The sequence below is a fragment of the Erinaceus europaeus genome, chromosome 7 (assembly GCF_950295315.1).
Source record: "Erinaceus europaeus chromosome 7, mEriEur2.1, whole genome shotgun sequence".
In the NCBI taxonomy this organism is placed as follows: Eukaryota; Metazoa; Chordata; class Mammalia; order Eulipotyphla; family Erinaceidae; genus Erinaceus; species Erinaceus europaeus.
Window position 1 is genome coordinate 58,912,581 of NC_080168.1, and position 25,510 is coordinate 58,938,090.

Here is a 25,510-nt window from a genome sequence, read left to right on the forward strand (position 1 = left end):
TGTGTTGACATATTGCTAATCATGACTTCAGCAGAGATGTTTGTAAAAGGTTGTGCAATACTTTTCCCAGAGGTGAAACCAGAGAAATGACTCAGGTTCACTCATCGTAACCATTTCCTGCAGTATTAATTTCATAATACTTTTTTTGACATAAAACAGAGGTCATTTTCATCATTTTCCGTAAATACTTTGTTGATCTTGATTGAGAAAAGCCAAAACCCCTGAACTGATTCACTCTCCCCTATTCCCACCCCGTGCTGTAGTTTCACTGCTGTAGTGTTTATATTGATAGGTGGCTATAATATTAAGAGTAGCCACCATGGTGGAGAGTACACATTCCAAAAGGTAAGAGGATAATTGCACCACCATAAGCCAGAGCTGAGCAGTGCTCTGGTAAAAAAAAAAAAAAAAGAAAAAAGAAAGAAAGAGAGAGAGAGGATAAACTCAAAATACCTAGATTTGCACACTTATACATTCATAAATAATCCAAGGAGGTAAATGAAGAAAGCAAGATTCTAAGTGGTTGTTAGTGGTTCTAAACCATAAATGTTGCTACATCAATGGGCTAGATGATACCGCTGTATTTTGTTTCCTGGGAATGCTATAGAGAATTCAACTGTTAGCAATTAATTCAAAGACTTTTAACTTTTTTTTTTTGCCACTAGGATTATTGCTAGGGCACAATGTTTATACTACTGTACCATTCCCAGTGGCTATTTATTTTTTATTTTATTTCATTTTTGTTGTTTCTACTTCTTCTTTCTTTTTTGATCGAGGGTGACAGTAAATTAGAGAGGGAAATAAAGAGGGAGGAGAAGGACACAGAAAAGGAAAGATTCTTGCAGCATGTTTCCATCACTTGAGAAGCTTCCCTCCTGCAAGTTGGAACTGGGGACTAGAACCCAGGTTCTTATGCATGGTAACATATGCACTCTACTAAGAGAACCACCACCTGGCTCCATTTTATGACTTGTAATAGTATCTATTTGGGGGAAATGTGAAATGGTACCCCAGCAACAGTCTTATAAAGTATATCCTCAATTTAAAAAAATCATTTCAGGAGGGGCCAAGTGGTGGTGCACCTACTTGGTTAAGCACACACATTACAGTGCCCAAGAACTCAGGTTCAATCTCCTGGTCCCCCACCTGCAGGGGGAAACCTTCACAAATGGTGAAGCAGGGCTGCAGATGTCTCTCTCTGTCCTTTTCTCTATCTTCCCTTCCCCTCTCAAGTTGTGTTTCTATCCAATAATAAATAAAAATAGGGGTAAAATATAAGTTCGGGGGCCAGGTGGTAGCACAGCGGGTTAAGCAGGCATGGTGTGAAGCACAAGGACCAGTCTAAGGATCCTGGTTCAAGCCCCTGGATCCCCACCTACAGGGGGGTCACTTCACAGGCAGTGAAGCAGGTCTGTATGTTTCTGTCTTTCTCTCCCCCCCATCTTCCCCTCTCCATTTCTCTCTGTCCTATCCAACAACAACAACATCAATAACTAGAACAATAAAACAACAAGGGCAACAAAAAGGGAAAAAAAATAGTCTCCAAGAACAGGCACCAAGCCCCAGCAATAACCCTGGAGGCAAAAAATATAATATAATAATAATAAAATAAAATAATAATAACAAAATAAAGTAATAAAATAAAAAGCTCATTTCAGGACCAAATAGCAGACTTGGGTAGAGTGTTGCTTTGCTGTGCACCCCAGTCCCCACTGCATTGAAGGAAGCTTTGCTGCTGTGTTCTCTTTGACTCTTTCTGCCTTTCTGCTCTCTCCATCTCTGGTTGGCCCAATAGCTCACTTGGATAGTGTGTTGCTTTGCCCTGCATGTGACCCAGGTTTGAGCCCAGCCTCCATGACACTGAAGGAAGCTTCAGTGCTGTGGTCTCTCTCACTTTTTCCTTCTGCCTCTCTAAAAAGATTCAATACGTTTCAAAAAGTTGATTCAAAAAGCCTTACTTAGCACAGTTGTATATAGTGACAGGGATCAGACATACATGATCCTTGAATTTCATGATGCTGTAATGTGAGTGTGTGGTGGCCAGGGCCTTGATGCCCTGGGTGGAGTTTTCAGATCAAAAGAGAGACATAGAGTTGGGGGAGAGAAGGCACTGCAGCACCAAAGTTCTCTCCAATGTGGTAGAGACAGGCTCGATCCCTACAGAATCTTAATTTCCATTTAGCCTCAGTGAAAAGAGTCTCCCTATTTCCTGTTTCCCCCCAGGGTTATTGCTGAGCCTCAGTGCTGGCACTACGAATCCACTGCTCCTGGCATTTTCCATTATTTACTGAATAGGACAGAGAGAAATTGAGACAGGAGGGAAAGATATAAAGGGAGAGAGAAAGAAACACACCTGCAGACCTGCTTCCCCAGTTGTGAAGTGAACCCCCTGCAGGTGGGGAGCCAGCCGGGGTCTCGAGCCAGGATCCTCAAGCCAGTCCTTGCACTTCATACTATGTATGCTTAACCGCTGACCCCCCCCCCCATTCCTTCTCATGTACTGACAACACAACTGTCACAATAGAATTAGAGAACTGGTTGTCACTAGTTCTTCCTCAGCTACCCTGTCAATATGACTCCAAACTACTCAGGGAGGGAGACAGACAGAGCACGGCTATTCCCTAAGCAGAGTTACCAGTTGAGCTTAGGGTTTTTGAAACTTAGGTTTTTTGAAGCCCATCTGTTCTCGCCAGTGCCAAATATGAGAAGCCTGTCAGCCAGTTAGTTACCTTTTGCTCTTCATAGGCCTCTTTCAGGCAAACGTAGTTCGTCACTGCCCTCATGGCTATCGGTAGCTTTCCGATGGCCTTCAGATCGATGGGCTTTTTGTGAGCTGAGATAATCAGCGTGTTCATCCACCAGTAGGTGGCTTTGGACAAGAGATTCACAAATGGCTGCAGAAAACGCACACCCAGGTCCTGGAGGTCTTCGGGGGGCTTGACTTTCTGAGGAGTCGTGAAGAACACATATCTCTGTGGCAAGAAAAATTCCACACAATACCAAGTAACCCAATTCTTCAACACGTATCCAACATACAGTGTAACCCTATCCCACACTGTCCTGGCTGGCAGGAAGTGCAGATTTTCATTTCAATACTTTTCTCTCCCCCTTCCCTTCTGGAGTACTCTTTGAAGTGATTCCCTTTGGCTGTGCCTGCATTAACTGGTTACATGCCAGAATCTCACAGTTCATTTTATGTTGAATCATAAAAAAAAAAAGAATCAATTATCCCTTCAGGAGGGTAGCTAACATAATGGTTATGCAAAGGGACTCTTAAGCCTAAGGCTCCAAAGTCCCAGGGTCAATCCCCTCATACCAACATCAGTCACAGCTACGCAATGCTCCAGTAAGTTAAAAAGAAAAAAAAAAGAAAGAAAGAAAGAAAGAGAAAGAAAAAGAAAAATCAATGATCCCTTAGTAAGGCAGGCATTACTAGTTATCTGTTTTTCATGATACCCTGGGATAAAGCCAATGAGAAGATTCTCACACACTTCATTTCTCTCTCTCTCTCTCTCTCTCTCTCTCTCTCTCTCTCTCTCTTTGCCCCCCTGTAAGTTGTGGTCTGAATGATATGAATCCACTCTGATGCCCTTTCCATCAGAGAGTGGCTCTTTCCTACAAGCACAGTTGCAGGGCTCTGATAGAAAACAGGCAGAGAAAAAGGATGACAGAGGACCTAGTGGGGGTTGTATTGCTATGTGGAAAACTGGGAAATGTTATGCATGTACAAACTATTGTATTTACTGTCAAATGAAAAACGTTAATTCCCCAATAAAGAAATTTAAAAAAAGTAAAGAAAACAGGCAGAGGAAAATGCAGCATTTATACCACACATCATAACTGCAGGTACTAAGTGGAGCAAGGTACAGGGGACTATGAAGTGCTATGCACTTCCCCACCAACGCACTGTGAACTGAGCAAAACAGGTGGCCCATCACATGGACTCAGAGGGTATCTGGGGAGGGATAAGTAAAAACCTAGGTCCACAATGAGAATCCTGGAGCATCCAGGGGACTAGGTGCTGTGGGTGTGTGCTGCCTCTTCACTAACTGGGCTTCCTCACATCTGGGTCATTTCTGGTGATGAACGTGAAGGAGCAGACACCTACCCTGACCCGGATGACGTTGATCTCCACAGCCATCAGCAGTCCGTTCAAAATCACCATTATGCCCGTGATGCAGAAACGCAGGTTGGATATGTCCCAGCCCGACTGCCAGTACTTGACCAGCTTTATGGTTTTGGTGATAAAGGCCATCACCCAATAAAGGAAGAGGGCTGGGAATAACACATCAAAAGAAAAACCATGCCGTTTTTTTTTTTCCTTTTGAAATGTCTGTGTTAAGACAACACTTTCTAATAATAAAAGTTATTTTGAACAGCCTATGTCCAGATAACAACATACATGATTATGCACTCTTTTGCAGTCCTGAACTGAAGGAATGATAAATCAAAATGTGAGTGTTCCTTATTTCAAAGGGACATAAACACTGTCCCCCCTCCCCATGTTCATAGCTACATTATTAGCAACAGTCAAAGAGTGGAAGCAACCTAAATGCCCATCAGCAGATGGCTGGCTAAAGAAATTAGAGGACACATATTCCATGGAATACTATTCTGCAATCAAGAAAGATAACAGTGTTCCTTTGGGACAAAAATGGATGGAACTGGAGGTAATGATGCTTAGTGAAATAAGTGTAAAGAGATGAAACACAACTACCAGATGATCTCACTCATAGATGGAATCTAGAGATCTGACTTACATGAACTTGCTAAAAAAAAAACAAACAGCCACACACAAACACCAGGAGTAAACCCACTGTCTCTAGAATTATAGTGGTTATCATTGGGGTGGCACAAAGAACTTTAGTGGTGGGTGTGGTGTGGAACTAGACCCTGCAATCTTACTATCTTGTAAACTGATTTATCATGAAGTTTAAAAAGTCGCTTAAGGGGATTGGGCAGTAATGTACAAGGGTCCTGGTTCAAGCCTCCGGCTCCCCATCTGTAGGAGGCTTCACTTCACAAGCAGTGAAGCAGGTCTTCAGGTGTCTATCTTTCACTGTGTGTGTGTGTGTGTGTGTGTCTTCCCTCCCCTCTTACTTTCTCTCTGCACTATCCAGTAAAAATTTAAAATGGCTTAAAAAGTTTGGTGTGTATTTTCCACAAAGTCTGACTTCCTGGGGACATGGAGGCAAGAAGTAAATGTTAGGCGCAGTATGAGCGGCATAGAGGATGCCTGGGCTGTGCTTTGTGTGTGTGTGTTGGGGGGCAGTCACAACTCCCCCCATACCCCCACCTCTGGAGGAAATGAACACTCATGACTCCCCCGCCACCAGCACTAGCCCTCGCTCCCTATTCCCACCTTGCCTCCAGGGCACCAACTAGAGGTACAAAAGGCACTGCTCTCTGGGCAGAGGACAGGAGATGCTCCTTACCTAGGAGCAGCTTGGGGAAGTTGGATGTCTCGATGTTGTGGTAGTACACGATGGACGTCGTGGTGGCCACGAAGCCCATGACAGCTGGCATGAAGAGGTGGAGGTGGCGAGACTCTCGGCGCCTGTGGAATGAGCAAGGCATCAGGGTCTAGAGGTCACACGGCTCCAGACCCATGCTTCCCCATTTGTCTCTGGCCTCCTTAAAACTCTTTTATTTGGGTCCATACTCTCAGAGGGGGAGAAACATTAAGGGAAGAGAACAAGAGGGCTCTGAACTCTAATTCCATCAGGACCTGGAGAGATAAGAGGAAAACAGAAGCACATTCAGAAGTAGTAATAGGTGTAGGTGTGACTTAGAAAGGAAGAGAAGGCAGCATAGGGGGGAAAAAGGGGGCAAATATATATAAATATAGTTACAGAAATAGTCCTCATCTGTGACCTTGGGAGAATTACTGCAGTTTCCAATGGAGGGAACGGGGACACAAAACTCTGGTGGTGGGAACAGTATGGAACTATACTGTAATTTTGTAAATCAATACTAAATCACTAATAAAAATTTTTTAACTCTAAAAAAAGGAAAAACAAAACCCTCTGCAGTTAGTCAGTTAGGTGTTCAACATACAGAATGGTAGGAGTCTTGCTTAGAGAACACACACAGGCAAACTGCATAATGAGACACCTTTTTTAAAAAAAATATTTATTTTATTTATTTATTCCCTTTTGTTGCCCTTGTTGTTTTATTGTTGTAGTTATTATTGTTGTTGTTGGATAGGACAGAGAGAAATGGAGAGAGGAGGGGAAGACAGAGAGGGGGAGAGAAAGATTGACACCTGCAGACCTGCTTCACCACCTGTGAAGCGACTTCCCTGCAGGTGGGGAGCCGGGGTTCGAACCGGGATCCTTATGCCGGTCCTTGTGCTTTGTGCCACCTGCGCTTAACCCACTGCGCTACAGCCCGACTCCCTGAGACACCTTTTTTTAAAAAAACATTTTGTCTCCAAGATTATGGCTGGGGTTCAGTGCTGGCACTACAAATCTATCACTTTTTTTCCTATTTTGTTGGATAGATTAGAGATAAACAGAAAGGAGGGGGAGACAGACTGTTCCCACCCCCCAAAGTTCTGTGTCCTCATTCACTCCATTGGAAACTGCAGTTCTCCTAAGGTCACAGATATGGGCTGACTATGTCTATAACCATCTATATCTATATGTATTTTCCTTTTTTCTGTCTTCTCTTTCTGGGACCTGATGGAATTGGGGTTCAGAGCCCTCTGGTAATATTCCCCTAACATTTCTTCCCCTCTTTGGGGGGTATGGACCAAAATTTTTTAATAGGATACAGAAGGTGGGAGTTCAGGCTCCTATAATTGCTTCTCTGCTGGACATGGGTGCTGGCAGGTCCACCCATACCCCCAGCCTGGGGAACTGCAGTACCTTAACATGTAGGTGGTACCGATGAGGGCTTCAGAGTGCAGTGTGTAAAGGAAGTGGATGGCGGAGCTGCTATGCAGCATGTGCATTGGGGGGAGGAAGATAAAAGGTTATGAAAATGAAAACCTGGAGTAGGCTTAGGCAGCAAGAACATAAAGTAAGTGAGAGATACATTTGAAAAAGATGAATTCTTGGGGCCAGGTGGTAGCACGCCAGGTTAAGCGCACATAGTACCAAGCACAAGGATCACAGTTTGAGCCCCCGGCTCCCCATCTGTGGGGGGGGGGTTGCTTCACAAGCAGTGAGACAGGTCTGCAGGTGTCTGTCTTTCTCTCCCCATCTCTATCTTCCCCTCCCCACTCAACTTCTCTGTCCTATCAAAAAAATAAATAAATAACCATAGGAGCAGTGGATTTGTAGTGCAGGTACCGAGCCCCAGCGATAACTCTGGAGGCAAAAAAAAGAAAGAAAGAAAGAAAGAAAGAAAGAAAGAAAGAAAGAAAGAAAGAAAGAAAGAAAGAAAAGAAAAAGGAAAGAAAAGGATGTGTTCTTTTTATATATTTATTATTTTTTTATTAACACCAGGGATATTGTTGGGGTTCAGTGCAAGCATTAAGAATCCATTGTTCCTGGCAGACATTTTTTCCTTTTTCCTTTTTTTTATTTGTCCTTTCTATTTTGACAGGACAGAGAAATTGAGAGGGAAAGGGAAGATGGAAAAGGGGAGAAAGGAAGACAGACATCCACACACCTGCTTCACCTCTCATGAATCATCTCTCCTGCAGGTGAGGAGGGGGGGCTTGAACTCAGGTCCTTTCGCTTGGTAATATGTGTGCTTAAGTGTCCAGATCCCAAAATGATGAGTTCTTAAAGTGCCCAGGAGTCTCCCAGTGTTGAGGTGTGATGGTAGGGGAGATGGTGGTGGAGGGATTATTTCTGAGGGCACCAGGGTGGGTAGTGGAGGGTACCATGAGGACTCTAAGAGGATGAGTGAACTCTGGTGAACTCTGGTGGGCAGTGCATTTGGCCATTCCCACTGACGTGGCAGCACAAACGCTGACTTTAAAACCAGGCATCATCTCCTGGAAATACTTTCACATTGTCAAAGAGAAAGAGAAGGTTAACAGTTCACCAGTATGGATATTCAGAAATGCTTCTTAATGCTCTCATTGTTGAATCAAAAAAAAATTAAATCACCTTGTATTTGGAAAATGAAAAATAAGTAGACAGCCTATCAAGGTCTATAAAATATGACCAAAACGGGGTTGGGCGGTAGCGCAGTGGGTTAAGCACACATGGGGCAAAGGGCAAGGACTGGCAGGAGGATCCCAGCTCAAACCCCCGGCTCCCCACCTGCAGGAGGGTCGCTTCACAGGCAGTGAAGCAGGTCTGTAGATGTCTATCTTTCTCTCCCCCCCTCAGTCTCCCCTCCTCTCTCGATTTCTCTCTGTCCTATCCAACAACAACAACAGCAATGATAACAATAATGATGACAACAAGGGCAACAAGGCAGGAAGGGATGGCCTCCAGGAGCAGTGGATTCGTAGTGCAGGCACCAAGCCCCAGCAATAACCCTGGAAGTTAAAAAAAAAAAAAAAATATATATATATATATATATACATATACATATATTACCAAAACCAGGGAGTCGAGGGGTAGCATAGCATGTTAAGTACATGTGGTGCAAAGTGCAAGGACCAGTGTAAGGATCCCGGTTCGAGTCCCCAGCTCCCCACCTGCAGGGGATTCGCTTCATAGACAGTGAAGCAGGTCTGCAGCTGTTTCTCTTTCTCTCCCCGTCTGTCTTCCCCTCCTCTCTCCATTTCTCTCTGTCCTATCTAACAATGACAACATCAGTAAAAACAACAATAACTACAACAACAATAAAAAAGGCAACAAAAAGGAAAATATAAAAAAAAATTTTTTTAATGTCCAAAACCAAACCCAGAGTTTATGAGCCTTAAATTCTGTAGAAAAGAAGCATGAAAGCTGAGCAGTGGAACACCTGGTTGAGTACATGTAAGTTAGCATGTTCGAGGACCCAGGTTCAAGTCCCTGGCCCCCACCTGCAGGGGGAAGCTTCATTGGCAGTGGAGCAACGTGTAGGTATTTCTCTCCTTTTCTACTTCCACCTTTCCTCTCAATCTGTCCCTACTCAAAATAAGTAAATAAATCTTTTTTAAAAAGTAGAGACAGGAAGGGAGGAAGGAAGAACTGAAGGAAGTAATGATGGATCATATTCAAACTGTCAGAAGGAATGACAGAACATCAGTCGAGTATGATTCACAGGCCTCAGTGTTCTGGTAAAATAATAGAAACCTCATCACAGTAGGAAACTGTTAACTAAGAAACTTTTGTTCCTTTGAATGTAAAACAGTATAAAAACTAGCAACACACAATTAGCAAATTCAATGAGGATTTTATCTCCTACACAGAAAAATTGCTGTTTTCCAATAATCATTAAAAATATATGAATTAGGGAGCCAGGCAGTGGCACAGAGGGTTAAGCGCACATGGCGCAAAGCACACGGACCAGCATCAGGATCCTGGTTCGAGCCTCCAGCTTTCCACCTGCAGGGGTGTCGCTTCACAGGCAGTGAAGCAGGTTTGCAGGTATCTATCTTTCTCTCCTCTCTCCATTTCTCTCTGTTCTATCCAACAACAACAGCAGCAGCAATAATAACAACAACAACGACAAACAAGGGAAACAAAAGAAAAAATAGATAAAATTAATATATATATATATATATGTGTGTGTGAGTTAAAACATTTGACTATAATAAAAATGTTTCAAGATTCCCAAAGGTTTCATTTAGTAAATTACATAGTCAATAGCCTGTCAATAAATTAGAATAAAGAACAATGTGGAAATGATTTCTAAATGTGAGAGAGTATCTAAATCAGAACCATAAATGATAGTCAGAAATAACAAAGTAAAAACACTTCTTTAAAAAGGCTTGTGTGTCCCACCACCTTTGCCTGTTTCAGTCTTTCTATTGGGAAGAAAAAAGACATGTGTGAAGTAGATAAGAATGTTTCAAAATAAACATTGACAGAATCAATATTTGTATAGCTATAAAAGAAAATATTTAATTAGGAAAGTTTTTGCACTGTTCTGTTAATTATGATGTATGTATGGGGCATCTTCTCATGAAGTTTTTTTTAAAAGAGGAAAAAGGATCAGTACTATCAAATTGTGTGTGTGTGTCTGTGTGTGAGAGGGGGGGAGAGGGAAAGGCAGAGGGAGAGAGAGAGAGAGAGAAAGGGTATCCATTAAAGTACTGTGTTATTTGTGTCCTGTGGCCAATTCCAGGAGATGTTGACGGGGGAGGGGGGTTTACCCCACACCAAGGGGCAGTTCCCATGGTGTGAATGTCTGTATCCTCCCCCAAATTATACTGGGTTATCAGAAAAGTTTTGATGTATATTTTATATTTTCTATGCAAAAAGCATCATGACTTTTGCAACAACCCAATAGTTTCAGATCCCACAGACTGAGGGCTTGGCCTATTCAGACAGCCCTCCTCTGATGCAGGCCCCAAGCAAAGCCCCCTCCTCAGACTTCAGGTGCCCACTGCAAGCCCAGAGGCGATCTGTGCTTCTCAGGTTCCCAGGACACCTTGCTCAGGCTTGATGTTATTGCCATATAGCTCAGGAAGCCCATTTACTCACTAGATTGCTGATATGTTACAAGGGCACATAGATTACAAGGGCAGGAATCAACCGCCAGATGAAGAGACACAAGGGAAAGGGGAACAGAAGGAGGCTGTTCTCCTCAAATCTCCACCTGTCCACCTACCAGGAGCTCTCTAAAGGCCATAGTTTGGATCTTTTAAAAAGAAACAGGCTGGTAGTATGGATCGACCTGCCAATGCCCAGTTCTAGCAGAGAAGCAATTAAGAGAGCCAGGCCTCCCAGCTTCTATATTCCACACAGAATTTTGGTCCATACTCCCAGAGAGATAAAGAATAGGGAAGCTTCCAATGGAGGGGATGGGACATAGAACTCTGGTGGTGGGAATTATGTGGAACTGTACCACATTTTTGCCTCCAGGGTTATCTATCACTGGGGCTCAGTGCCAGTACTACAAATCCACTGCTCCTGGAGGCTATTTTTCCCATTTTGTTGCCCTTGTTGTCACCCTTGTTGTGGTGGTTTTGTTGTTGGATAGGACAGAGAGAAATAGAGAGGAAAGAAAGACACCTGCAGACCTGCTTCACTGCTTGTGAAATGCCCCCCTCCCCCCTCCCACAGGTGGGGAGCTGGGAGCTCGAACCAGGATCCTTATGCCTGTCCTTGTGCTGGTCCTTGCACTCTCCTCCATGTGCACTTAAGCCGCTGTACTACCACCTAACCCCTGGAATTGTACCTCTCTTATCCTATGGTCTTATCGATCATTATTAAATCAATAAAAGTCTATTTAAAAGGGGGGGAGCTTTATTGCACAGAATATGCATATATAGGATGGCTGGCTAATCCATTGGCCACTGGAGATTGAATTTAACCTCCACTCTCCTCCCCCTCCCAGTCTGAGAGTGCACATCTCCAAAGTTCTTCCCCCTGACACTCAGTCTCCATCTTTAGGCCCTTCCCAAAGTCTTCCCAAAGTCAGTTCAGTAACTCACACCATAAGTAAAACCTATATCACTCTTAACACCCAGGGAACCACATGGATTGGGGGAATGGGTGGAGTTGGGAGACTAAGAAGAAAATAAAAAAAGACCAAGATATGCATGTCAAAGCAGAGAACTGTTATAAAACATTACCAAATAGTTGGCTCGTGACAAAAGCTTCGACATTTCACTCCTTGCTAATTGCAACAGAAAAACAAACACAGACGTGGGGGGGGGGGTTTAATAGATAAGAGGAAAGTGATTTTTTGGAGTTTGCTTTTTAAAAATTATGGAAGTCTTCAGATCCGTGTACTGGTTTAGCCTAATTTCATAACCAGATTTTCCTGTTACTTGAGTTTCTATTCTGTTACTATGTTACAGCAATATTTCTCATTATTTTCAAGTTTATAAATAGAATTCACTATAGTCCAATGGCCAGATATAGCCAGCCTTCTTTTATGAGGATAATAAAATGCCTTCCAAAAATTATTTTTATGATAGCTTATGATATTTTAAAATAACCAACATTTATATCTTTTTTGTTTTCTCCAAGACTTTGTGCTTGTGCAATTCATCAGCTTTTGGTGGATTCTTTTTCTTTTACCCAGATAGAAGATGAGTGGAGGGGGACAGTTAGTGGTATACCTGATTAAGTGCATATATTACCAAGTACAAGGACCCAGGTTTGAACCCCTGCTCCTTACCAGCAAGGGGTCCGCTTCACAAGCAGTGAAACAGATCTGCAGGTGTCTACATTTTTCTCTCCTTTTATCTAATCATCTTCTCTCAGCTTTCTCTGTCCTACTTAAAAATGGAGGGATAAAAAGAAAATTACTGACCACCAGGAGCAGTGGATCTGTAGTGCTGGCACTGAGCCCCAGGCAACTGGAGGAGAGAGAGAGAGAGAGAGAGAGAGAGAGAGAGGGAGAGGGAGAGGGAGAGGAAGATTAAGTACTACTCCACTGCTGGTGAAGCTTCTCCCAGCAGGAGGCTCAAACTGAGGTGGAATGTGTGCTGTGCCCAGTGACCTACATTACAGTCTGCCTCCTCTATTTTTGCTTCTTTATGAAATAAAACATCTCAGAACAAGATAGATTTTGCCATATGTACATATATAGTTGATCTCTCTATATATTTTTTCCTATTATTTCAGCCTATTTTGAAAGATGAGGTGAGCATCAAAGTGTTTAAGAATAGAGTTAATTTGGGGAGTCAGGCTGTAGTGCAGCGGGTTAAGCGCAGGTGGCGCAAAGCACAAGGACCGGCAAAAGGATCCCGGTTCAAACCCCGGCTCCCCACCTGCAGGGGGTCCCTTCACAGGCGGTGAAGCAGGTCTGCAGGTGTCTATCTTTCTCTCCCCCTCTATCTTCCCCTCCTCTCTCCGTTTCTCTCTCTGTCCTATCCAACAATGACAACAACAATAATAACTACAACAATAAAACAAGGGCAACAAAAGGGAATAAATAAAATAAAATAAAATAAAATAAAGAAGAATAGAGTTAATTTATCCTTTCTTAAATAAAAAATAAATAAAGGATTAGAGAACTTTCTTTAAGGTTCACAGAGATGAAAGAACAATGAAAATGAGAGCTCAAATCACAGGGGTCTGAACCTGAATTATTCAGAAACATATAATACAAAAAACTAAATGCACGATCATTGCAAACACACACATTGCAAAATGATAGCAATTATTTCTAACAGCTGTGGCCAGACATTAAGCCCGACTTCATATGGCCCTAGTCAACATTTCCACTAGCACGATGATGAAGTCATATTCACAAAGCCAGGTTACTTACGAGTCGGAAACAATGCCTTCTGCTATTTCACAGACATGCACAAACAGGAGAGCAAATGTCAGAATCCATCTCAGGTTGTGCCCCGGAAAATGAAGCCATGTGTTGTGATGAATCTGTACTTTGGAGCTCTGACTGCCCCAGCCTGAAAACAGAGATCAGCTGTAATCACAAATTTTATTCATAATGTGATATACTTTGGGGGAGGAAGGTAGAGGGGGGAATAGGTCCTGAAATCTTAGTATTTTCTAGGTAACAGTAGAATCTTGATCTTCAGTCATTACCTTAAAAAAATGATGTCAGGGGGCTGGGCAGTAGTGCATCAGATTAAGCACACAGTGTGAAGCACAAGGAGCCAGGTTTGAGCCCCCTCCCCCCACTTTGTGCACAAGCTGTGAAGCAGGTCTGCAAGTGTCTGTCCTCTCCCCCTGTCTTCACCTCCTCACTTGATTTCTCTGTCCTATTCAAGAACAACAGCCATAACAACAACAGTGAGAAAAAGATGGCCTCCAGGAGCAGTGGATTCATATTGCAGGCACCGAGCCCCAGCAATAACCGTGGAGGGTTTTTGTTTTTAACACCTTAGGTTGTTTGAAACTGTCATGACTTTTTATTTGCCTCCAGGGTTTTTGTTTCTCCTTTCTGTACTTGATTTTCAAGTTCTTTCCATGAGTGAGATCAGACCATATTAGAGGTCAGAGGTGAGACAGTTCTACAGACACCTGTCATAGTGAGATGAGAATTTTTACCCTTATGTCAACAACTGTAATGCAAACTATTAACACCCCCCCAATAAAAGGAAAAAATTAATTGAAATCTTTTTTTTCCTTTGTTGATTGTTGTTTTTTATTATATAGGGCAAAGAGAAATTGAGAGAGGAAAAGAAGCTACACAGAGGGAGAGAAAGACCAGGGCCAGGTGGTGGTGCACCTGTTACAGTGCACAAGGACCTGGGTTCAAGTCCCCAGTCCTCACCCACAGGGGAAAAGTTTTGCCAGTGGTGAAGCTGTGCTGTGGGTGTCTCTGTGTCTCTCCCCTCTTTATCTTCCCCACTGTCTATTTCTGGCTGTCTATCAAACAGATGATAATACAAAAAAGAAAAAAGAAAGAAAAGACACCTGCAGACCTGCTTCACTACTGGTGAAATGTTCCTCCTACAGGCGGGGAATGGGGGCTCAAACCGGGGGTTCTTGTGATTGTGAATATGTGCACTTAACTGGGTACATCATAGCCTGGCCCCTTCCAACTCAATTCGCATGCAGGTGTCCCCCACTTTTGGAAAACTCACATTGTACCATTTTGATTTTACAAAAGATCTACATTAGCAGCTATTTTCGCTAACCAAAGGAAGCCAAAGATTTTCACAACAAAAAGTAAAAAGAGTCTGAATTGTCACTAGTGTTGATTCTTCAGCACCCACTCTGAGGTAGGGGCGCCCCCAGCAAGGAGCTTAGCCCCAGTCTGCTCCTGCCTGGGAATTACTTTATGCGGGTGTATGTTTCTCACCCAGAACCTCCTCTGCCACACAGCACTGTGAGTGGAGGATTTTGCTTTGATTTGGTCAGCTCCTGTGCTGAATATGGGCCCCCAGATCAAATCTATGGGGTTTACAGTTAAGAATATTTATCCACTATTCCCACATTTGAGAGCTATTCTCTTCCCTGATCCAGCTTTCTAGTCCTTTTTCTATGACACCATCTCTCCAGACAATAACCTGGGTGCACCTGCATTTTAAATGTCAGGCTCAGGCAAAAACCAGTAAAGTTATGGGCCCCTTAGAATATACCTGAAATAGACCTACTAGCTTTTTCCAAAATGGAGACCCCAAAAATCTTCATCTGCAACATTACTTCTTTTAGGTTCATGATTAGTCAACAGTTTGTTCTGCTTTATATCTCTTTTTCAGCTACCAGGTTCCAGATGATATTATGATGCCAACCTGACTTCCCTGAGCACACAATCCCACCATGTGTCTTGGAGCCCCACCTCCCCAGAGCCTTGCCCCACTAGGGAATGAGAGACAGGCTGGGAGTATGGATCGACCTGCCAATGTCCATGTTCAGTGGAGAAGGAATTACAGAAGCCAGACCTTCCACCTTCTGCACCCCATAATAATCCTGGGTCCATACTCCCAGAGGTATAAAGAATAGGAAAGCTTTCAGGGGAGGGGATTGAATATGGAGCTCTGGGGGTGGGCACTGTGTGGAAATATAGGCCCCCTCTTATCCTATAGTCTTGTCATTATTTCCATTTTATAAATACTTTTTTTAAATGCTTCATAGGAACACTTGCCTTTTTGATGGCAGGGAAATCCTAAACCTTTTGCCAACCTCATTGTTCAATGCTACTGATGCCAAGAGGACTCTCACAGTATCACTTTTAGGAAGTTGTTAGTGGTGGGGGTCTAGTAGTTGTGCACCCATTTAAATATACACATTACAGTGTGCAAGGACCTGGGTTCAAGTCCCTGCAAGGGGAAAGCTTCACAAGTGGTGAAGCAGGGTTGCAGGTGTCTCTCTGTCTCTTTCCTTCTATCTCACTCCCCTCTCAATTTCTGTCTAGATCCAATAATAAATTTTTTAAAAGTTGTCAGTGGCTGGGGAAGTGGCTTAGTGGTAGAGCACAGGCCTTGTGATGAAAGGCTCAGAGTCTGATGTCCAGCAATGCATATGCCAGAGACATTCTGCTTTTCTTCTTTAAATAAGCTGTTTTTTTCTCTCAGAAAAAGAAATCAACAGGATGTCAAAAAATGAACTATTAGTAACAGAATTTCAATGAAAAAGCAGACCATCTTATTTTAGCCAAAGTATTTTTAATGTCCTATAAACAATAACAAGGGCAAGACTACTGCTTCTCTATCTGACTGCTGTCATCCTTAAAACAGTTAAGTCTGTGCACGTGATTATCATGAATAGTGATGTTCCCATAATGAGGAAGGCCACTGCGTGCATGTCATGTGATGACACACATTCTTTTATTACTATCTGAATGCCAGGTGTGCAGCAGCTTCTCAACTAATACTTGTGAAATGAAAAGCATGCACATTATGGTGTCCCTTCCTTGAAGGCAGATTGTTAAATCATGTTGGCTTTTCTTAAGAAATTCCGTTTGACCAGAGTTTTCCTTTCTTTGCATGGGAACATCAGACACCAAAATCCAAACAAAAGTGACCTCTTATCATGAAGTAGGGAGGCAGGACATAGGGGTAGTCAACTCTGCACTGATACAGGGCTCAGCAAACCCTTTCTACCTTTCTATTCCTCTCACCTACTGATTTCTTTCTTTTCTCTGAGAAAATTGCTGCAGCTAGTTTGTTTTTTTGTTTTTTTGTCGTCGTCGTCACCCCCCCCCCCCCCCCCGCCAGGGCTATAGCTTGGGCTCAGTGTCTGCACTACAATTCCACTGCTTCTGGAGGCCATCTTTTTTTTTTCCTGTTGTTGCTATTATTGTTGTTGGATAGGACAGAGAAATCGAGAGAGGAGGGGAAGACAGAGAGGGAGAGAGAAAGATAGAATCCTGCAGACCTGCTTCACCACTTGTGAAGCGACCACCCTGAAGGGGAGCTGGGGGCTTCAACTGGGATCCTTGTGCTGGTCCTTGTGCTTTACACTATGTACACATAACCTGGTACACTACCACCTGAACCCTGAATTCTATTTTTAAGAAAAGAAATTACCTTTTATTTTTTCCCTCCAGGGTTATTGCTGGGCTCAATGCATGTACTATGAATCCACTGCTCCTGGAGACCTTTTTTTTTTCCATTTTGTTACCTTTGTTGTTATTGTTGCCACTGCTGCTGTTGGAGGGACAGAGAGAAATGGAGAGAGGAGGGGAAGACAGAAAGGGGAAGAGAAAGATAGACACCTGCAGACTTGCATCACCCCTTGTGAAGTGACCCCCCTGCAGGTGAGGAGCTGGGGGCTCAAACTGGGATCCTTATGTCGATCCTTGCACTTTGTGCTACCACCTGACTCCCCATTTTGCATATAGAATAGCATGCACTAAAAGTCAAAGCAATTGGACAATATAAACTGACTTGCTCTTTCCTCACATGTACAGATCAGTTGTCATGATGAAGAGATGAAGCTGACCGTATATTTGATCTCAGTCATTCACAGACTTGTTTTTCAAAAGGTTTTAGGTGATATGATTAAAGTGGATAGATTACTTACCTATAAATAATATTGGAAAGGTGATAAACAGCAGGAAGACATGAGGGACCAAGTTGAGGGCATCCACAAAGCAAGGGTTTTGTAACACACCTTCGTAGATGTTATATGAAGAAATGTTGTCCCCACAGAATGAGAGGCTCATTGCTCCTTCTATGGCTTACACTGAAACAGAGAAAAAAAGTCTCTTACTGTCAAATTACCTGCTGTCGAATTGCAACCATGAAGAGGCTGTCTATCAAAATTTAACTTTTGTTATAGTCCAGGAAATATAAGTAAACACACACATACTCAATACCAAAGTCACTGAAGAATTTCCTTTTTCCTTTAAAATCAATTTTTTTAGATGTATTTTGGATAGAGAGACATTGAGAATGGAAGGGAGAAGAAGAAAGAGAGGGAGAGGGAGAGAGGGAGGGAGAGACAGACCTTTGGCACTGTTTCACCCACCACTGGTGGATGTCTCCCTCCACCACAGGTGGACCCAGAACCTTCTGCATAATAATGCATATGCTCAACCACGTGTACCACCAACTGCTGCCCCACCACCACCACTGAATTTATTCTGAAGATTATTACATAGATGGCTGCCTTGTCCAAGAAAATGTACATTTTAGCATGCCTAAGGACCTGGGTTTGAGTCCCTCAGTCACCACATGGAAGCCCATGCAAGGGGAGGCTTGGTGAATGGTGGAACAGTGCTGTGGTGTCTCCCTTTCTGTATCCTTCCTCTCTGCCATTCATCTTCTATCCAGAAAGAAAAAGTCCACTGGAAGCAGTGGATACGTGCAAGTTGAGTCCCAGTGGTTACTCTGGAGGCAACAAGCAAATATTTTATACACCCTGGGAGGTTCATTTTCCAATAGTGGTTTTAGAAAAATTAATATCTACCAATAGTGGCACATCAAAAAGAGTGTTTGACTATACTGCTTTCAAAGAACAAAAAAAAAAAAAATCTATCAAGGGAAAAAGTAGGAAAAATTAAACAATTTGACCAAAAAAAAAAAAGTCAAAATCATACGCTCTGGAGTCTTTCCCTTGTTCCCTTCAGCAGTGAAAATGCATCAGCAAACAATTTCAGCTGGATACAATTTGCTGCCACACTTCATTAACTGAAAGAAACAGTAACAAAGAGAGACCAACCTGGCTGCTACCAGCTCTGAGCCCCTTCTCTGAGGAATATTGAAACTGAGTGTTTGAGATAAATTAAACCCAACGCAAATGGCAAGGTGATGAAACCACTCTCAGTCCCAGAGTTGGAGTCTACTCTTAGAAGAAGCACATGCACACAATGCCCAGTTTTGAGACTCAGACAGTCTCTTCATGTATTCTGTTAGGGAACAGATGTGTTTGGAGACAGTCAATTGGAGAACAGCAAGGCCACTCAAACCTTTGTCAATCATGGGTGGGCCTTAGTGCAGTGAGGCCACTGGAGGAGGGAATATCAGAAGACTGATGTGCTCTGAGTTACATTTTAAATGAATCTCTGTTGATGCTGTGTGTGCTAAAGCGAACGATCCAAGAGCAGCACAGTTCTAGTTCATCCTAACTCTAGTGAGGAACTAGTCTAGCAAGAGATGCTGGACCCTCAAAACTTTTGTGGTATCTGTGATGTATTTGGTGCTGGCTAAACCCTGAACATGTTCTCTGTGGTCTTCAGAGCACCTCATCAAGCTAGTGGACTTGTTTCAGTTTTTCAGGGCAGACTGAGGCTCATATAGGTTCCATCAACCCCTGGAGTGACTAGAAGCCCCATCCACAAAGGTTGACAAGGCATCACACAGCTTACAACATACTTTTCAAAAAGAAAACTTTTTTTTTTGGTGCCTCCAGGGTTATTGCTGGGGCTTGGTGCCTGCACCATGAATCCACTGCTCCTGGAGCCCTTTTTTTTCCCCCCTTTTGTTACCCTATCATTGTTGTAGCTATTGTTGTTGTTGTAATGATGCCATTGTTGTTGGATAGGACAGAGAGAAATCAAGAGAGCAGGTGAAGACAGAGGGGGAGGAGAAAGACACTTGCAAACCTTCTTCACAAACTGTGAAGCAACCCTCCCCCCCCCCCCGCAGGTGGGGGGCCATGGGCTCAAACTGGGATCCTTGTGCAGATCCTTGTACTTGGCACTATGTGCACTTATACCTACTGCACTATTGCCTGACCCCCGAAAACAATTTTTAACCTGAGCTTTGTTTCTTTTCCATATTTATGTCACAGAGGATTCTGGCTGATTACTAAAAACTGACAGATTTGCATAGAGCAGTGCCTTTTCCCTCTCCCTTTTGACTGATGATTTAGTAATCGTCACAAATAATGCTTATTCCTAAGGGAGGAAAAAATGTTGCAGTCATTTTTCAAGCAAAGGTTCTATATAAAGCGTTATATGAATAGGACAACTAGTTAGGAAGGTTGTATGTTTACACTCTGCAAAGGCTTCAAGGAATTCTTCTCACAAGTTTTGTTTTGTTTTTGGGGGGTTTTTTTGTAAACATTTCTTTAAGAACTTCTTATAAATGGGTGAAATAGCATAATGTTTATGCTACAAAGAAAAAACTGTCATGTCTTAAAAGTACCAGGTTCAGTTCTCCACACCAAAAGAAGCCAGAGCTGAGCAGTGTTCTGATAAAAATAAAATCACTAAATTTCTCTGAGGCCTTTTCTTATCTATAAATAAGTTTTACTTTAAAACACTTGTTAATAAATGTGTGGTGTGCTTGGTAAATCCTTAACAATTAAGATTCTCAGCTACCTAAAAGTGCTTTAAAAGATTTGAGATTTTGAAAATAACACCAACTGGAAGTTTTATGTTCATAATTGTATATTAATGCATTTCTGATAAAGGCAGGAAAATAGAAGCTAAAAATAACTAGTAGTGGAAATTTTAGGATTAATTCCTTTATTTAGTAGAAGTGATAAAAGGAGACTAAGTCCATTCTGAAGTGAAAGATATGCATAAACTGGTGCCTTCATGATTTTCTCTAGAATTAGAGCAACCAAGTTGGCCACATGTATAAAGCCCACTATTCTTGGTATTTGCCATGGTATTGGATGCACAGTACAGTATGAAATCTCAAAACATCCATTGTAAACACTGACTGCCTGTGTGTGTGTGTGTGTGTGTGTGTGTGTGTGTGTGTGTGTGTGTGTGTGCTTTTATCAATCCTAAAAGCTACCCATTAAAGTACCCTTTGAAGTCAAAGTGTACAAACTGTGGAGAGAAAAATACTGAGGAAGTCTCTAACAGCCTGAATATTTTTAACCATGCCTCAAATATCCAGGATTCTAGGCCAACAAATTGCCTGTAGGAATGGTTATTGGTAGAACCATGTGCTAGGTACTGGGAACCCAAAAATGCACATGATACATACAGTCCTTGTGATCTTTGACAGAGAAAGATAGATCCCATGAGTTCTTGCTGGCAAACGGTTGGGGAACCTTTATTTTTTCTGCCAAGGTGCCATTTGGATATTTATTTATAACATCATTGGCAGGTCATATAGCCTTATCAACTTAAAAATTAGCAAGGGCCATGTAAGGCCCACAGGCCAGAGGTTCCCCAGCCCTGCTGTAAAGCATCTGATCTCGAGAATCACACAACACAATGACACAAGGGTGTGCGCTTCAGATTGGAGACAGTGAAAGCTTAAGAATCATGTCTGCCTTCTACCATGATCACTGGCCTCACATCTCTCTCAGCTGTCTCTCCACACCTCTCTCCTTTGATTTGGATTTTTTTTCCTTCTGTGTCCCCCACCGTCCTTGTGCCTAGACCTTTGGCCTCCCTTCAGCAGCCAGAGTCCATGTGGGTGCACTCTGACAGCTCCTCTGATTTACAGCTAACACAGATGGTATGTTGATGGTTATTGCATTTGCCATTAAGATTTCAAGCTCACTGTCACATCTCCAGTTCTCACCCTGTGTCTCCCTCCCAGAAGTCAGGCTGAACTAGAAGGGATAGGGAAAAGCAGGGACAGCTGGCTGAGCTCTATCACATGGTGCTTTCCAGCCCCACCCCCTGCAGCCTTCAAGCTCAGCTCTGCACAGAAACTCATGAACTGGAAGTGAGTGAGAGAGAGAGAGAGAGAGAGAGATGACAGATAGGGGACTGTATATCCCAGCTCCCCAACACACACTTGTAAAGACACAAAGTTGCTCAAAGCTACCCAAGCGCTTATGACACTGCTGGGGAAAGTTGTAGGATGTCCCTGAATAAACCTTATAGGGAAACACCCCAAGTGAAATGTGGGTTCTAGGGATGGTCTGTCCAGCAAACAACATACCATGAAGATACTCCTTGATGTGCACTCAGTCCGATTTCATCACTCCCCTCAGTTTTCCTGCTCCTTGAAATACACTGCATGGAGTCCCATGCATCCTCCCCCTCTCCCCCAAGAATTAAAGTGAGACACAGGTGATGAATTTAAGGTACAGTGAACACCAACACCCTCCTTTGTCCACCCAGTAAAAAAGTGTCCATTCCTGCTGTAGATTACAATGGAGGGACTGGTGATTCAGAACTCTGGTGGTGGTAACGGTGTTACTTTTAATTTTGTAAATCAATATTAAATCACACACACCAAAGTGTTAGCTCCAGCACTGAGTACCTGAGGAAGACAAGCTCACAACAATTTAAGAAGCATCCAGTCAGTCTGCTATGCAAAGTAAAGCACCCTGAAGTTATTCCAAGATTAACCTCAGTATGTCAAGGTAGAGAGAGATAGATATCTGACATCCTAAGGACTTACTGGGAGCTTTCATGTTATCTAAGCCATTTTCAGGATCAGCTTGCTTAGGGGTAAAAGTGGCATGAATTCCTTGAAGCTACTCATATGTTCCCAACACAGGAATGAATGACTGGCTAGAGTGGGAACATAACTAATCAGAGTAACTGTGGGTCAGTCTCTCAAGTTCTCTCTTTCTTGAGGAAGCCCAGTTTGATTGCACCCCAAAGAAAGGCTGGACTTCCAACAGATTAAGATTCGTTTTAGACAGATACACACACACACCAATGGGCTTTTTTTGTTTTTCAAAGTCCCACACTGAACAAATAAAGTAATGAATAAATACCTTGGGCAACGGCTTGACTCTGCTTCAAACCCCTACTCAAAACACCACCAGCTTCCCACACTGCCTCAAGCGTGAATTTGCAAATCAAGGCACAGAAGTCCTGGTGAGAAAAAAAAGGGGGGGGAACAAAACTTAGAGGGGGGGAACAAAACTTAGAGGGGGGAGGGGCTGGGAAAGGTCTACCAGGCTTGGTGTCTTAACACTCCTTGCTGTGCCTGTACCTGGTTGAAGTTAAGAGCCCGGAGTTATAGGAAAAGCTGGCGAGAGACGTCTGATCCTAGCGCTTCTCTGCTCAGTCCAGTCCCTCACCCTAGAAATAGCCCCGGGGGAATGCAGGGAGCACTGGGCGCTCTGAGGTGATCACAGAATGCAAGCTCAGAGCCCAGGGCTCCAGAGTTACTCCTCAAACTCGCTCCATTTATGCAAAAGATCCGAAAGGCCCGGGACTCACTTACTTGGAAGGAAGGCAGAGCTCTGCTCCCCTGGCCGGAGCTGCAGCCCGAGACGATTATTTTTAGGGTGGTGGGAGATCAGCTGCCGCCTCCTATCGAGTTTCTCAGCTGCAGGGAGTGCGCCGCCCGGGCTGGGCTGGGGCGGACGTGGCCCTCCGAGCAGGAAACTAAGCAGAAGCCCCAGCCAGTGCGAAGCAGCACTGGGGGAGACCCTCCCCACCCCCAACTCCGCCAGCTTCCCGCCACAGACTGGGGGTTTGCACAGTGCAGAATTCACGGTATCCCAGGACTCAAGTCCCCTCCAAACTGCCTTGGACACAGAAACTTGCTATCTGAGCCGCAGTGATTCAGCGAGATGGGGATTTTGAATGTCAGACCATGTATTTTTTCTCCTGCTTGAACATTCAAGGAAGTGAATTGGGGGTGGGGGGATTGAGGGACTTCAGCATGCGCTCCCCACGCGCCTAGAGGGAACCTGGAGACTAAAGAGCCATTATGGGGCCCAGGACTCTTCTGCCCAGGTCTGGTCACTCTCTGGACCCTCGGGTGACCCTTATCCTAAACTCCCCCAATATGTGATTTTGGTTCCCAGTGATACACTGTGCCCACCCTCCCTACAGCCAGCACTCACCTTCAGTAGCAAATCCCCCCTCCCCAGGGCAAGAACCATAGAGTTAGTCCTAAAGGCTCCCTAATAAAGGGCACTCGGTTTTTTTTCTCCCAGAAATCAACTTGGAAGAATCTGTTTTTATGAATCCCCTAATATAACCCAGGATTTAAGAGCAGAGAGACTGGGTCTCAGCCCAAGGCTCCCTGCTTTGCACCACTCCCAAGGGGCCCTCTGGGACTGCTCCTACCTGCACCCTGAATGAGAGTGCCACCCCCCCCCCACACACACACACACATAAACACACTGTGGGCAGAGGTAACTTGCACCTGGAGACAGACCAGCTCCAGCCAAAGGTCACTCACTGCCTTTCTGGGTGGGTAGGTGGATGTAGGTCTCCTACTGAAGCTTGAACCCCTGGTCACTGAAGTTCTGCTGGGGCTGGGGCAGCAAAGGGTGGGAAGGCCAGAGTGTCCCCCCCCCCCCAGTGTTTGGAAAGCTTGGCTAGCAGGAACAGAACTGCTTCCTTAGAGGAGGCAATGGGGGGGTGGCTAGGTCCTGGGGAGACCTGGGGACCGGAAATGGCAATCCAGTGAGTTAAGTCCCTAAATAGAGTGTGACAGTCCAAAAAGCAACTGGACTGGGGCCTGAGAAATAGCTCACTTGGATAGTGTGCTGCTTGCCAAGTACATGACCCCGTTTCCAGTCCTGCCTCCATGGATACTGGGGTCTAAAAACAAGCAAACAAAAAGCAATTGGAGTTTGGCTTTTTATTTATATTATTGTTATTTTTTTATATCAGAACATTGCTCAACTCTTGCTTAAGGTGGTGCAAGGGATTGAATCTGGGACTTCAAAGCCTCAGGCATGAGAGTTTTTGCATAATCAATAGGCTATTTCCTCTACCAGGAATTTTTTTTTAATGTTACTATTACTTCCCATCAAAATGATCACAGTGTCCTTTGGTGCAAAAACTTTCTAAGTTGTGGGAAAAAAAAAGTTCAAGGTTGATCAATCCAGCTACTAAAGAGATTTTTACTGCAGTTGAGCAGAAATAAGCCCTATGTTGCAGTGATCCGCTGTGTGACTTTGGATAGGTTGTTAAACGTCTCTGTACAGGACAAATAATGGCATCTGTGTGAGATCAAAGTGCTCAGAGCACTTTAAAAGTCCTTTCAGTAAAAACAAGTCCTTCCTCTGCTGTCCCTACACCATTTCTTCCATTATCTCTGTTTTATATTGTATGTAATTAGTCTTTTTCTTTTTCATAGTCATTTTTTTTCTCCTTGCAGGATATATAAAAGAACTCTTTTTGGGGGCCAAGTGATGGCACACCTGGTTGAGTACACATTACAATGCATGTACTCTACCACAAGAGCTGCAAGTTTTTACAATTCCCTGATTGTCATGCCAAAGAAAATTCTATGTGTATGTGTATACTAATTGTTTATTTTATACACTTAGAATATAAGCTACATATAAAAATATATAGAAAATCAGATATATAAAATATATTTAATTTTTTTCCCCAATCTACTATTCCTAGCTGGTAAGAAAGAAGAGTTCCAGAGGGTCCAATTTTAGGCAAGAACAGACTAACAATAATGAGGACCCTCCCCTTTGTTAATTATTTTTTAAAATATAAGTGGTATGAAAAATTTAGTGTGAGAAGCAGCCAGCGCACTACTCTCACACAAGGAGACCAGGGCTTGAAGTGAGACCCTCAAGCATGCAAGTCCTGTGCTCTGCCAGCTGAGATAGTTTCTTGCTCATTTTTTTTTTCTTTATCCCCCTCAGGAGTTATCCCTGGGCCTCCGCACTATGAATCCACTGCTCCTGGCAGTCACTTTCCCCATCTTTTTTTCTTCATTTTATTCTGCAAGGTGCACCACCACCTGTCTCCCTGCATTTATTTTTCTTAATGAACATTTGGAAGGCTACTT

At 43.4% G+C, this 25,510-nt stretch overlaps 1 protein-coding gene across 8 annotated transcripts in view; it reads right to left on the reverse strand.

Annotated features, from left to right (window-relative positions):
• The window catches only part of ABCC9 (ATP binding cassette subfamily C member 9), a 125,808-nt gene extending 102,814 nt beyond the window's left edge, over positions 1 to 22,994 (reverse strand). For 4 of the 8 annotated variants that reach the window (XM_060194492.1, XM_060194487.1, XM_060194493.1 and 1 more), the window contains exons 1-7: positions 22,964 to 22,994; positions 22,509 to 22,608; positions 17,448 to 17,603; positions 13,279 to 13,420; positions 5,436 to 5,557; positions 4,109 to 4,275; positions 2,730 to 2,972 (exon numbers count right to left, since the gene is read on the reverse strand). In XM_060194492.1, coding sequence (XP_060050475.1) covers positions 2,730 to 2,972; positions 4,109 to 4,275; positions 5,436 to 5,557; positions 13,279 to 13,420; positions 17,448 to 17,589 — 816 coding nt within the window. In that variant the 5' untranslated portion in view covers positions 17,590 to 17,603; positions 22,509 to 22,608; positions 22,964 to 22,994. The remainder of the gene's footprint in view (positions 1 to 2,729; positions 2,973 to 4,108; positions 4,276 to 5,435; positions 5,558 to 13,278; positions 13,421 to 17,447; positions 17,604 to 22,508; positions 22,609 to 22,963) is intronic. The other 4 variants (XM_060194491.1, XM_060194495.1, XM_060194494.1 and 1 more) reach the window with 2 other exon arrangements.
• Between the last annotated feature and the right edge of the window lie 2,516 nt (positions 22,995 to 25,510).